Source organism: Nannospalax galili, unplaced genomic scaffold (assembly GCF_000622305.1).
Source record: "Nannospalax galili isolate Female #2095 unplaced genomic scaffold, S.galili_v1.0 scaffold809, whole genome shotgun sequence".
NCBI classification, from domain to species: Eukaryota; Metazoa; Chordata; class Mammalia; order Rodentia; family Spalacidae; genus Nannospalax; species Nannospalax galili.
The window spans coordinates 779,386-793,948 of record NW_008360015.1 but is presented as its reverse complement, the minus strand read 5'-3'; the positions used below and the strand labels follow the sequence as shown (position 1 = coordinate 793,948).

The 14,563-nt window shown below is 40.8% G+C and overlaps 1 protein-coding gene across 3 annotated transcripts in view; it reads right to left on the bottom strand.

The window, feature by feature from the left end:
* The window catches only part of Eif2ak1 (eukaryotic translation initiation factor 2 alpha kinase 1), a 43,804-nt gene that overhangs the window by 14,580 nt on the left and 14,661 nt on the right, over positions 1 to 14,563 (bottom strand). For 2 of the 3 annotated variants that reach the window (XM_029559122.1, XM_008824012.2), the window contains exons 5-11: positions 14,094 to 14,193; positions 12,752 to 12,832; positions 9,691 to 9,790; positions 7,286 to 7,346; positions 5,935 to 6,259; positions 3,978 to 4,089; positions 1,069 to 1,169 (exon numbers count right to left, since the gene is read on the bottom strand). In XM_029559122.1, the coding sequence (XP_029414982.1) occupies positions 1,069 to 1,169; positions 3,978 to 4,089; positions 5,935 to 6,259; positions 7,286 to 7,346; positions 9,691 to 9,790; positions 12,752 to 12,832; positions 14,094 to 14,193 (880 nt within the window). The remainder of the gene's footprint in view (positions 1 to 1,068; positions 1,170 to 3,977; positions 4,090 to 5,934; positions 6,260 to 7,285; positions 7,347 to 9,690; positions 9,791 to 12,751; positions 12,833 to 14,093; positions 14,194 to 14,563) is intronic. The other variant, XM_029559121.1, reaches the window with a different exon arrangement.

Genomic DNA, 14,563 nt, shown 5'->3' with positions numbered 1-14,563 from the left:
GTCTTTTTGAGACAGGGTCTCTAGCTCCAGCTGTCCTGGAACTCATTATGTAGACCAGGCTGGCCTTGAACTCACAAAAATCTGCCTGCCTCTGCCTCCCAAGTGCTGGGATCAAAGGCGTACATCACCACACCCGGCTGTAACTCTGTTTTTTAAAAGATCAAGAATAGAAATAATTTCTTGGAGGGCTGGAGAGATGGCTCAGCAGTTAAGAGCACTGGCTGCTCCTGCAGAAGAAATCAGGTTTGAATCTCAGCAGCCACATGGTAGCTAACAATAGTTCATTAACTCTAGTTCCAGGGGATTCGACTACCCTCTTCTGTCCTCCACAGGTACTGCACAACACGGGTACACTTACATATATGCAGGCATAATGCTCATACACATAAATAAAATCCAAATAAAATTTAAAAAATAAACTAAAATAAAATTTTCTAGAAGATTTTCTCTGTAAGGCTGCAGTACTATATGACCACTTTTGACAATATTAAGTATACGGACCACCACCAATTGTAGCAGTACTCAGCATACTTGCTGACAACAGTTATACTTCACAATTTTCAAATGTCCCCAAATTACTGCTTTTAAACTCAATCTAAGAGTTAACTTTTTGTAAGTGTGTGTGTGTGTGTGTACACATTTGTGTAGAGACAAGAGGTCAATGCCAAGTACCTTCCTGAATTCTCCACCTTGTTTTTTTTTGTTGACAGTCTCTCACTGAACAGAGGTCACTGACTCAGCTAGAATAGTTGGCCAGGGATCCCCCTATCTCCACTTCCCCAGCACTGGGGTTACAGGTGACATTGCTGAACCCAGCTTTTTACAAGGGTATTGCAGAGCTGAACATCAGTCCTCATGCTTACACAGCAAGCACTTTACTGACTGAGCCATCTCCCCAGTCTAGGGTGTCTTGTTCTGGACATTTGGGACAATGGTTGACATGAATGTAATGCTAACCTCCTAGGTAAACGAATGAATGCACAGTACTCCTTGTATTCTGTGAGCCCATAGCACATAATCTCCCACAAGAAATCACCACTATGTTCAAGGTTATAGTGTCTGGCTTACCTTCAGGTCTCTGTGGACAATGCCCATGTCATGTATATAAAATACACCTTCCACCAATTCTTGAAAAATTTTTGTTGCAACACTGGCCATAACATAAGGACCTGGAATTTTAAAAACAAATAGTTACATATCCTTATTTTTTAAACTCATTACATTAACATCTAAGTGTTAAAGGTGCACAATAAATTAGCATTGGACACTCATGTGCTATTCAAGTTTTAATAGTTAATGCTCCAGAATGGGCTAAAACTTGGAACTGAAGAAGGAAATGCTCTTCAGATGGTAAAGAAAAACCATCACAAACCGACACCTACTACTTCACAGGCTGTGCCTCCAAAGAGATACCTCTAATCTCACTCAGCAACTCTGTATTAAACTACTTTTTAAACAATTCTCAGGCATTAGGTAGCTAGATTACAGCTTTAGTTCCCCTTAACTCTTAACATACTGAGACCTAATGCTAATCTGGTATCCTACTCCGCACAGGATTAAAGACAGTATCCCAAATACTGGAATAAGAAAAAAAATTAGCTCAACATGGTGGCTTATACTTGGAATCCTAACACTTAGGAGGTTGTAACAGGAAGACTACCTTAAGTTCAAGCTCAGCCTGGCCTCATAGTAAGATCTTGTCTCCAAAACTAAAAATAAAATTGTTCAACCTTCCATCACCTGCAAGATTTACTAAAAATGACTGAAAATAAAGAATAGGGTTAAAAAAAAAAAGAGAAATGAATTAATTAATCTACTTATATCAATAAATTTACATAGTGGAGTGGTTTTTAGTATGTCTAATAGGTGTATCCAACCTGCAGCCCATGGACTGCATGCATCACAGGATAGTCCAACACATTTGCAGATAACATCATATTGCAATGTCAAAAGATTGGACACCCTGTACTAAAACAAAAACTGACTGGCCTGGAACTCAGGAAATCTTCCACCCAAGCCTCTCAAACACTAGAATGAATTACAGGTATGAGCCACCACACTGGCTATAAGAAGTTGGATAGCTAGGCTAAGCATGGTGGTTTATACCTATAATCTCAGCTCTAATTCCCACAGTTCCTTTGGCTGGTGATAGTTTATTATGCATTACGTTTTTGTGTTGACACTGACAGTTCTGAAAAGTAACTGACAGTTCTGAACAGGGGTTATGTTCAATGTTTTTCCCCTGATCAGATTGGGATTAAGGTTTGGGGTGAGAAAAAACACAGAGAAAAATTCCATGTGCTATCACATCAGGAAGGAAAACACTATTACCCCGATTTAACATTCTTGACAGTGACTCTAATGGCTGCCTAACTTGATGTAAAGTCATTCTTTTTGTTTTGATTTGATTTGTTTTTGAGACAATATAAGATAGCAAAGGATGACCTTGAGCTTCTGATCCTCTTGCTTCCACTGCCTAAGTATTAGGATTACAGGTATGTGCCATTGTGCCCAGTTTATGCAGTACTGGAGATTAAAACAAGAACCTTAAGCACACTAGGCAGGTAATTTACCAATTCAGTTATATCTTCAATCCCTTAAACTAATTTTTTAAAGTTCTCCCAGTTGATTGTAACATGCAGCCGAAGTTGAGAGCCATTGCTATATTTTTTAAATATTGGCCAACAGTATTTCAACATATAACTGCAGCATGTCGAGGGAACCTGAGGCATAAAATAAATTTTAAAAAGTATTATCATAGTTTCAGTTTGAAAAAGATTGGGACTGGAGAGATGGCTCAGGGTTAAGAGCACTGACTGCTCTTGCAGAGGACCTGAGTTTGATTCCCAGCACCCTCATGGTGGCTAACAACTGTCTGTAACTCCAGTTCCAGGGGATCCAACCCCTTCTTCTGACCTCCACAGGCATTGCACAACACAGGTGCACTTACACACATGCAGGCAATAAACTCATACACAGAAAACAAAAATTAAAAAGACAACAAAAAAGCTGGGCATGGTGGTACATGCCTTTAATCCCAGCATTTGGGAAGCAGAAACAGATGGACTTCTGTGAAATTGAGGCCAGCCTGGTCTACAAAGCGAGCTCTAGGCCAGCTGTGGCTACAGGGAGACCCTGTCTCAAAAAAATAAAAAGGCTAGAAAGATAGCTCAGCCAAATAAATATCTTCCACAAAAGCACAAAGACCTGAGTTCAGATCCTAAGCAGCCAAGTAAAAGCCAGTGCTAGAGGCAGGTAAAGCCTTAAGAGCTCACTAGTGAGCCAACCTAACCAAGCCAGTGAGCTCCAGATTCAGTGGGAGACTTTGTCTCAAAAATAAGGGAGAAAGCCAGGCATAGTCTTAGAACATCAACCTCTGGCCTATATACATGAACATGTATATACATACACACAAAAAAATTAATCCAAAATTATTACCATAAATTCTATCATATTGCTATTTAAATATCATCTTAGTTTCTTTTCCTGGTACTGTAATAAAATATCCTGACAAAAGCAGCTTAAGGAAGAAAGGGCTTATTTCAGCTTATAGGTCATGGGTATAGTCCTTCACGGAAGGGAAGTCAATACAGCAGGAGCCTGAGGCAGCTGGTCACATCGCACCCACAGTCAGGAAGCAGAGAACCATATATGTGCTCCTCACTTTCTCCTTTCCATACAGCCCAGGATCCCAACCCAGGAATGGGGCCACCTACAACACATGGATGGGTCTGTCCATCTCAGCCTAATCAATATTGTCCCCCACAGGCATGCCCAGAGGCTAACCTAATCTAGCTAATCCCTGATAGGTGTGTCAAAAAAAAAAAAAAAAAAACATAGATGATTCTAAATTCTGTCAAGTTGGCAACACTAAGCATAACCAATTCCAACAGTTTATCACAGAAAAATATGACTTGCAAATACATACTTGTTTTTTAAAAATATTGCAAAAAGCAGCATTTACATATGGTACTTACAGGCAGCTTCATCCACATACTCCTGGCTCCGATTGTTCCTCTCAGCTATCCAGTCCCACAGGGAGAGTTCACACAGCTGCATCTGGATGTGCAACATCAGGTGGTACCGGACCTAGAAGACATTCCAAGGTCCCATCTTCCTCTTCACTCGCATTTTTCATTATCAACAAATACTCACTGGCCTACTCTAGATCAAACACCATGGCTAACTGCTGCCTAAAGTCTCCATATCACAGTGTAGCCTGAGGCTGAAGATGTGGCTCAGTTGGTAGAGTCCTTGAGTAGCATGCGAGAAGCACTGGGTGTCACCCCTAGCACCATGTAAACCTTGCATGGAGGTGTATGTAGGCCTGTAATCCTAGCACTCAGGAAGAAGCAATAAAATCAGAAGTTCAAGGTCATTCATGTGTATATAGCAAATTCAAGGGCAGGCAGCCTGACATGAGACTCTGTCTCAAACAAAACACAAAGTGTGTCCTAACATAAGGAGGCAGGAGTCCAAAGGCAGAAGCTTTCAAATGTGGCACTGAGGAACTGTTTCTGAAGCTTATGTGGTCTGCTCACTATATAAACAACTGGTATTTGTCTTTTGGGTTTTTCTTCATGGTACTAGGGATGGAACCCAGGATCTCATATATGCTTGCTCTATCACTAAACATATTTTATCTCTTACATACAGAATTTCTAAGCTAGGGCAAAGCATAACAGAATGGCTGCATCGTACTCTACAACTCAGTATATTCTGAAGTACAGGTACTCTGGCTGGCCTCACACTGTTCCTAACAAACATCTTACTCAAGAAAAAAGTGAGACAGCATTAAGCTTACTGTAGCCCACCTAATTCAGGTAGCAAGGAAAAATTTCCAAATATAATACAGAGAAATGGAATGATTCTGATGAAAAATCATAATTCCTCTGGATTCAAATGAACCTGCTGTGAAGTTTTGGGGTGTGTGTGTGTGTGTGTGTGTGCGCGCGTAGACCAGAGGTCAGTCTCAGTTGCTCTCCCTCAGAAGCTATACACTTTTTCTGGAGATAGTTTCTCATCTGGATCTGGGTCTTGTCAACTAGATTAGGCTGGCTGGTCAGAGTCCAGGGATCCACTTATCTTCACCTCTCCAGTGCTGGGATTACCATGTGCACCACTGTGCCCAGCTTTTTACAAAAGTTCCAAGGATCAAACTCAGGTCATGATTATACACCAAGTATTTTGTCAACTGAGATTCTGCTCCAGCCCCTAATGCTCAACGTTTAGAATACTAATAATATTGGTGAGAGTCTGAGGAGCATACTGGCATAACTTAACACAGTAAGAGTCCTCTAACAACTGACTGGTAATCCTATAGGATTCACCAAAGTTACACTCCAAAAATAGAAAATCTTTTTGCAAAAGTATCTATTTATAGCATTAGGCTAACATGTAACAGAAATAGAGTATGAATGAGGCTTCCAGTTCCACAGCATACATCTGAGAATATCTAGAGGAACACTGACCCAGTGGGGAGGCAGGAAAAGCTGGCGCTAAGTGGAGTTGGAAGCAAATACAAGGGTCTTCCAGCAGGGCTGAGGATGGACTAGTAGAATACAATGCCCTGAGCTTGACCACCACACTGCATGAACTGGGTGGTATGGTGGTTCATGCTTATAATTCCATCACTTAGGAGGTAAAAGTAGAAGGATCAGAAATTCAAGGTCATCTTTGGCTACACAGCATGTTCCAGGCCAGCTGGGACTATATGAGACCCTGTCTGAAAACAAACACAAGCAAAAGAACTTACAAAGGCCATACAGTCAAAGAGACCCCACTGGGTCCAAGAAACTGAGCACAGAAGAGCAGTGAGGAAACAAGAGGGGCAGATATGGACTCAGCTGAGGAAGGGAAGCCACAGAGTCACAATGTGCTATCCTATCCAATGCGGCGAACATCCCATCAGCAGGTTCTGAGAAAGCACTCTACCTCTGTCTGCCCCAGCAGGTTCAAGTTGTCTTCAGAAGACTCCTCAGTGAATGAGAAATTCCCTTCTGGGTCCGAGTCATGCCCTGGCAGCAGGTGATGCTTGACAACTGATCTGGCAGACCTATCAGCCAAGCTATTTTCTTGGAGATCAAGGGACGATTCCAATTCACTGTTGTCCCTGATGACTAAATCAGTGGTGTAGCTCACCAAGTTGTTACTCTGATTTTTAACGTTGGATTCACTAAAGGCCTTTTCTTTCTCTGATGTGAGCTCAGCAAAGATAATGGACAAGCTGCTTTCATTATCTTTAATGCCATATTGATCTCTAGAATGAAAGAACAGTAAACACAGAAGTAAATGTAAGTAATAATCAACAGTCTATGAGCTGTTCCTTCAAGCCTGCACAAATCATAAACCGCTAAATAAATAGCTTCAATCAGGTCTTATGGTACATGCCTGTAATCCCAGCACTTAGGAGGATTGAGGCAGGAAGACCAGGAGTTCAAGGCCGTCTTCAGCTGTATATCAAGTTCTAGACAAGCCAAGGTTACATGAGACCATGTTTCAAATAAAAGTATCAAAAGAGATTTGTTAGCGAATCTGTGTAGCACTAGGTTTTGTTTAAAAACTGATGGCTAGAAATGGTGATGTACACCTGTGATCCTGAGATGTAGGAAGCTGAGGCAGGGTGACTGCAGGTTTGAAGCTAGCTAGCTTGGGCTACATAGCAAATTCAACATTAGCTTGAGCTGCATAGCAAGATCCTGTATTAAACAAATTCAACTACATACTGACAATATGAGAGGAGAAAGTAAATTAGTATTTTGTAACAAAAATACACAATAAAGGAAAAAAAAACCCAATTATAAAAAAGCAAAAATAGCCAGGTGTGGTGGCACACGCCTATAGTCCCCAGCACTTGGGAGGCAGAGGCAGGTGTATCTCTGTGAGTTCAGGGCCAGCCTGGTCTACATAGTGAGTTCCAGGCCAGCTGGGGCTACAGGAAAACCCTATTTAAAAAAAACAAAAAAAAAAAAAAAAAAAAAAAGAAAAGAAAAAAGAAGCCGGGTGTGGTGGCACATGCCTTTAATTCCAAGACTTGGGAGGCAGAGGTAGGCAGATCTTTGTGAGTTCAAAACCAGCCTGGTCTACACATTGAGTTCCAGGCCAGCTGGGGCTACAGGAAGACCCTGTCTCAAAAAGACCCCCCCAAAAAAACCCAAAATCCAAAAAAAGAACAAAGTAAAAAGAATAAAAACACTCCTGCCATATTCTCATAGAAAAGAAAAAAGCAAGTCACCACAGGTGAGAGAAAAAGACTAATGTGCAGAAGTAACAGCAGTCCACATACCTGTCCCCTTCCTGCTCTGACAGCATTTCAAGAGAGGGCAGCTGAATGGGAACTCTGTCTGCTGAATAGAAATAAACACAACATCTGTGAGCAGCCAGGTTTTCAACTTATACTCAAACTTCGAGCTAAAAAGATACAGATGGTACCAAACGAGATTGAAAGTCAAAAGAAGACAAGCTTATTTTTAAAAATATTTCATTATATTTATTTTATGTGTATGAGTGTATTGCCTACATTTATGCAAGTACACCCGTGTCATGCAGTGTTGATGGAGGTCAGAAGAGGGTGTCAGATCCCCTGAACTAGAGTTACTGTCGGTTATTAGCTGCCACGTGGGTTCGTGGGTGCTGGGAACTGAACCTGGGATCTTCTGCAAGAGAAGCCAGTGCTCTCAACTGCTGAGCAATATCTCTCCAGCCTCTGACAAGTTTTTTTTTTTTTTTTTAAACTGGTACACTGGCAGCTGAAGAGATGGCTCAGTGGTTAAGAGTGCTGGCTGTTCTTCCAGAGGATCCTGGGTTCAGTTCCTAGCACCCACATGCTGGCTAACTCTAGTTCTCATGTCTGCAATTCTAGTTCCAGGGGCTCTGACGCCCCCTTCTGTTTTGCACTCATGAGCATACTTACATACATGTAGGGATAACACTCATACACATAAAATAAAAATAAATCAAAAAAGAAAAAAGGAAAACAATAAAAATAAAAACTGGAACACTGTAGAAAACTATTCAACTCCACCAGGGCTGAGCAAAACTTCTAGAGATCTGATGGTAAATATTAACTTTGAGGCTCTTTAGGGACTCAACCTTAATTCTACTGTAGTGAAAAAGCAGCTCTAGGCAAAAAGTGAGCAAGCCTATGTTCTAATAAACTCCATTGAACTGAAACTTAAATTTTAAATGATTTTCATAAAACAGTCTTCTATTGATTCCTTGGGGGGCAACTTTTTAAAAAATATTTTATTATTTTTATGTGTATGGGTGTACTGACTGCATGTAGGTAAGTGCATCTGTGTCATGCAGTGCCCTCGGAGGACAGCAAAGGCTGTCGGATTCCCTGGGACTGGAGTTACAGACAGTCGTTAGCTGCCATGTGGGTGCTGGGATTCGAACCCAGGTCTTCTGCAAGAATAACCGGTGTTCTTAACCACTAAGCCATCACTCCAGCCCTGGTGGGGAGGGGGGTGGGGGGGTGGCGGTAACATTTTATGTGAATGTGTGCACAGGTTCATATGAGCACACGGAAGACAGGTCAACATCTGTTGTCTTCCTCTCTCAATGTCTAACTTATATTCTTTTGAGACAAGGTCTCTTGTTGGATCTGGAGCTCATCAATTTGGCTAGTTGGCTGGCCAGTGAGCTCCAGGGATCCCCAGTGCTGGGGATACAGATGTATACCACAGCATCTTTCTACATGGGTACTAGGGATCCAAATTCAGGGCCTCATGTTACAGGACAGTGATGTTACCACTTCTGCAGTCTCTTTCTCTTTCACAGACTTCATCCTACCTCTGCCTTCTGAGTGCTGGGATTAAAGGTGTATGCCAACACATCAGGCCCCTAGCCCCTCTTTTTAACTACTTAAAAATGTGAAAAACAGAGGCTGAGGATGTAGGTCAGTAGGAAAATGCTTGCCTAGCAAGCACAAGGCTCTGTGTTCAATCCTCAGCCCTGAAAAAAGTTGTTTTTTTTTTTTTAATAACTAAGTAAATAAAAACAAAACTATTCTCAGCTCACGGGCTACATAAAGGTAGGGCAGTTTAGGCTAAAGAGTAGTCATTTATTAAGCCTTTGACTGTACAGGTTGAGTGCATATGGTGTAAGAGGGAAAACAAAAGAACTTCATATTTGAGTTGGATTTTTTTCTTGTTTGTTTTCAGAGTCTACAATATTTATACAGAGTATTAGTTAGGCATCCTATCCAAAACTCCAAAAATTTAAAAAAAAAAAAATTTGAGTGCTTTCATGATCTCTAAAATTTCGGATTTGGGAGCCTTTTAGATTTCAGGTTTTAGAATAGGTAACCGCCCTTCTTTACAAGACCAGGAATGGTGGCTCCTGCTGTAATACTGGCACTCCAGAGGCAGAAACAAAAGGATCACAACACGTTTGAGAGTGACAAAGACAGTTCTAGGCCAACCAGGATTACAGAGCAAGACCCTGTTTCAGAAAACCTAGGGGCTGGAGATGGTTCAAGAGGCTCTGCAGAGAACCAGCATTCAGTTCCCAGCACCCACCTGTATCTCCAGCTCCAGAGAATTTAACAACATCTTCTGGACTCTGCTGACACTATAATCACATATGCACTTACACACAGACAGACACATAATTTAAAATAATCATTTTTTAAAAAGACCAAGTCAAAACTAAAAAAAAAAAAGACAACCTAAATAAAAAGCATCTTACCTTGTGGCCTGACCACATGAACATGCTCTATCCATGCAGTGTGATAGCCAACAATATTAGGATGCTGAAGACCTGCCAGAACTTTTACCTCTCGTAGCACCTGAAAAATCAAAGTAATTAGATTTGTTTTGTCAATAGCAATTTGTTACCCGATACTTACTTCTTGTTCTGGAGGCCTTTCTAACAAGGCAATCTGGGCTAAATTAAAATAATGGGAATAATCTGTGAAAGACAAATGGCCACTGTCATAACAACTTCACAACGTACACATGTGCAGCACTCACATTTTTTAAAACTTTTAAAAACTTTTATTATTTTTATATTTTTTATGTGTATGCGTGTATTGCCTGCATGTAGATAAGTGCACCCATGTCGTGCAATGCCCTTGGAGGAAAGAAGAGATTGTTGGATCCCCTGGAACTGGAGTTACTGACAGTTGTTAGCTGCCATGTAGGTGCTGGGATTCGAACCCGGGTCTTCTGCAAGAACAACCAGTGTTCTTAAGTGCTCATATTTTTTTGAAGAGCTATTTTTATTTTTATGTGTATGAGCATTTACCTGCATGTATGTATATATACTGCGTGCATGCAGTGCCCACTGAGACCAGAAGAGAGTATTGGATCCCCTGAACTGGAGTTAAAGACAGTTGTGAGCCACCATGTGGTTGCTGGGAACTGAACCTGGGTCCTCCGCAGGAGCAGCCTGAGCCATCTCTCCAGTCCCTACTTTATATTTTAATAGCTCATTATAACCACTCTCATTTGAGTCCTGTATCATTCCAAGGTAAGTGTCACTCTGTCCTATTTTTTTTTTTCTTTTTGAAAAATACTGCAGTGAATCAAAGTCAGGGCTTTGAGTATGTCAGACACTCTTCCACTGAGCTACATTCCCAGCCTCTGTGGTGGAATGTTCTTTTGTTTGTTTTTGGTTGTATGTTTGTTTTGCAATTGGGGCTCATAATGCAGCCCACTCTGGCCTCAATTTATTATCAGGACTCCAGCCTCGGTATCCTGAGTGCTAAGATCACACTTTGTGACATACTCAAGTTAGTCATTCTTTTTTTTTGGTCTTTCTGAGACAGGGTCTTCCTGTAGCCCCAGCTGGCCTGGAACTTGCTATGCAGACCAGGTTAATCTGGAACTCAGAGATCCACCTGTCTCTGTCTCCCAAGTGCTGGGATTAAAGGCATGGGCTACCATGCCAGGCTCAGTTTGTCATTCTTATTTATCATTCTTATTCTTGAACAGTCAGAGACACAGTGACTCAAAGGAAAGGAAATCTGTCCAAGGCCACAGAGCATGTCAAGAAGATAGGGACTTGAACTGGGCACATGATTTTATGTAACAAGCTGGGGGGTGTCGAATCAATTATTTAAAAAATTAATTTCTCACTGGTAAGACAGCAGGCACTTACCACCATGCCTGATGACCTGAGTTGAATCCTAGGGATCCACATGGTGGAAGGAGGGAACTGACTCCTGTGACCATAAAAGGGCCATGGCATACATGTGCCAACATACACTATACACATACTAAATAAATAAATGTAATACAAAATTAATTTCTCCACTGATCCTGAAATGTGGTTCATAATGAAATACTTGTAAAAAATTACATAAAGGCTGGTGAGATGGCTCAGTAGGTAAAAGCACTTTGATGCCAAGTCTAATGACCTGAGTTCAATCCCTGACCCACACGGTGGAAGGAGAGAATCAACTCCCGAAAGGTGTCTTCTAACCTCTACAGGCACACTATGTGCATGCACATGTACATGTCTGCACATGCACACATCCATACAAAATAAAAGGTAGTTATATCAATAGCTAGGTGTGGTGGCACACACCTTTAATCTCTACACTTAGAAAGCAGAGGTGGGCAGATCTCTGTGAGTTCAAGGCCAGCCTGGTCTACGAACTGAAATCCTGTCTCAAAAATTAAATAAAAAATACAAGTTAAAAAATTAATCAAATAAAAATTTAGTTTTCATTTTTACTGTATTTTACTGATGATCTAAGTTTTAGTAAACTGGCAATCAATATCATCTACTACTTGGCAAATATATACACACATAAATAAATAGACATACAATTTTTTCAAAATAAGCTACACAATTAGTATCTCCTTCCCCCTCTCCCCCACCTCTCCCTCTGTACTAGAGTTGAACTCAGAGCCTCTCACATGCTAGGCAAATAGCCTCTAGCTCTAAGTTACATCCCCAGTCCTCCTTTTATTTTTTATTTTGAGAAAAGGTTTCACTAAGTTGCTTAGGCTAGGCTAGTCTTGAATTCACATTGAAGCCCTGGCAGGCCTTGAACTTTCAATTCCCCAGCTTTATACTCTCAGTAAGTGGGATTGTATACCTGACCCATCAGTCCCATACTCCCCCCACACCCAACTTTTTTATAACAATGAGGTCTCATTATGTAGATGAGGCTAGTCTCAAGTGATCTTCTTGCCTGTCTTCCCAATAGGTGAGGCTATTGGTACATGCACCAAGTCCAGCTCAAATCAAATAAATATGTTTTGGAGGGAGGAATTTTTTAAGATAGGATCTTATGTAACCCAATCTGGCCTGCAACTTGCTCTATACCAGAGGCAGGCCTTGAACTGTTCTCCCTGCCTACACTTACCAAGTGCAGGTTTATAGGTGAATACCAACATGCCTGACTCCAGCTAAAACGCTTTTTTTTAAAAATCACATTTTGAAGAATGGGGAGGTAGCTCAGTCAATAAGGTGCTTGCCTTGCAAGCATGAAAACATGAATTCTATCCCCAGAACCCACTTAAGTCAGGGATGGTTGTGTACACTTGTAATCTCAGCACTGGGGAGGTAGAGAACAGAGGATCCCAGGGGCTTGGTAGCCAGCCAGCCTAGCCTAGTTGGTGAGCTCTGGGACAGTAAGAGAACCTTTCTCTAAAAACAAGGTAAATGGCATCTGAAGAACACAGGTTGTCTGCTGGCCTCCACATACATACATGCACTGACATATGCACCGTCACACACATAAACATGTACGCACGGTGAGCATGCATACACACACACACTCTCGGACACATCATACCTTCATGCAGTCTCTTTTAGTTGCACCTTTAATCAGGATTTTCTTAATTGCATAATGTTGACCATCTAATTTGTTCCGGACCTAAAAAGCAGAAGTAAAGACAAAGCATTAAATTTCATCGAATACAACTGAATACAGGAGTTCTTCTCGTGTGAGCTTAAATAACCCAAATTACTCAGAGATCAAAAGAAGCTAAAGCCATTTTTCCTGCATTCCAAGAAGTTAACCCTAGTCTTCTGCACCAGCAGTTTTGCAAACAGAACTGTGTCCAGCTCCCAGTGGTTTCCAGTCTGAAGAACAGGAATGCCAGCAAAACTGTTTGCCCCCAACACAGGAATACATCATTTTTAGTAACACGATATTTACTTTAATCTTTTTGAAACAGGTTCTCATGTAACCCAGGCTGGCCTCAAACTATTCAGCTGAGGATGACCCTGAACTTGTGATCCTCCTGCCTCCAGTTCCCAAGAACTGGGATTACAGGCATACAGTACCATACCTGGTTTATGTGCTGCTGCTGCTGCTGCTGCTGAAATCCAAGATTTCAGGTATACTAGGCACTCGCAGTTAACTACTCAGCTCTATCTTTAGCAACACAACTTTTTTACAACACATTAAAAAAAATTTCAACTTATAATTTTAGTAACAGAATTCTCATCATTTTGCTTTAAATCTTTAAACTACAGATTGAAAATACTAAGTTTAAAATCTTTTCAATTATGTTTTATTAAATTTATTCTTTGATATTTTCATACATATAAAAATGCTTTTTGTGGGGGCGGAGGGATTTGAGAAAAGATCTCCCTATAGCCCCAGCTGGCCTGGAATTCTCTATGTAGACCAGGCTGGCCTCTATCTCATAGAGATCCGCCAGACTCTGCTTTCTGATGCTGGGATTAAAGGTGTGAGCCACCATGCCTGGCTTGTAACACATTTTTGTTGTCATTTTTTAATATTTTTATTGATTTTTGTGTATTTCATACAGAACATCTTAATCATCTTTATACCACCTTCCCCACTGACCCCTTCCCACAGTCCCCCCACAGTGTAATTCATACATTTTGTCATTTGTGTTAAGGCCTATCATGTTAAGACATTTTTAATGAGTAAACTACTGAATAAAAATGCAAAACTTCCAGAATCTACATAAACAACCAACATGGTTGGGGAAAAAAAAGAAAAGTTGTCCACGTCCTTGAAAATGACAAATAATAATGAAAAGCAAATTCTTATGATATTTAGGATTTCTCTGAGCACTTCACATCATAATCATGAAAATAACTTCTCAACATACACATACTGCCAGCATAATAGTTTGTTAAAATGAGTAAATGGAAAAAACCTTGTATACGCTCCCATATCCTCCTTTTCCCAAGATCGCCAGCTCTTCAAACTCATTTAAGTAGCGTGATGTCTGTGCTTCGAAGCCTGTCTCCCTAGATCTGAGAGGTAAATACAAACAGTTCACCAATATTAAGACATGTGACAAATATGTGCACTGTATCACCAAACTGCTGAAACTCACTTATCACTAAGTTGCAATAATTTGGAATGAGCTGACTAAAAGGAAATTTCCCGTTTCCTATGGGAAAAAAATTGGCCAGGTAAATCAAGATAGTAATAAAAATAGCAAGAGGAGTCATTAAACTAATTTTAGTAATCAGGTGAACTCAGAAAAAAAATGCACTGTAAGTTTTTTTTTTTTTTTGAAAGGCAGGGTCTCATGTAGCCAAGGCTACCTTTGAACCCCAGGTCGTCCTGCCTCTACCTCTGAAGTGCTGAGGTTACAGTTATGCACCTCCACACCTAGCT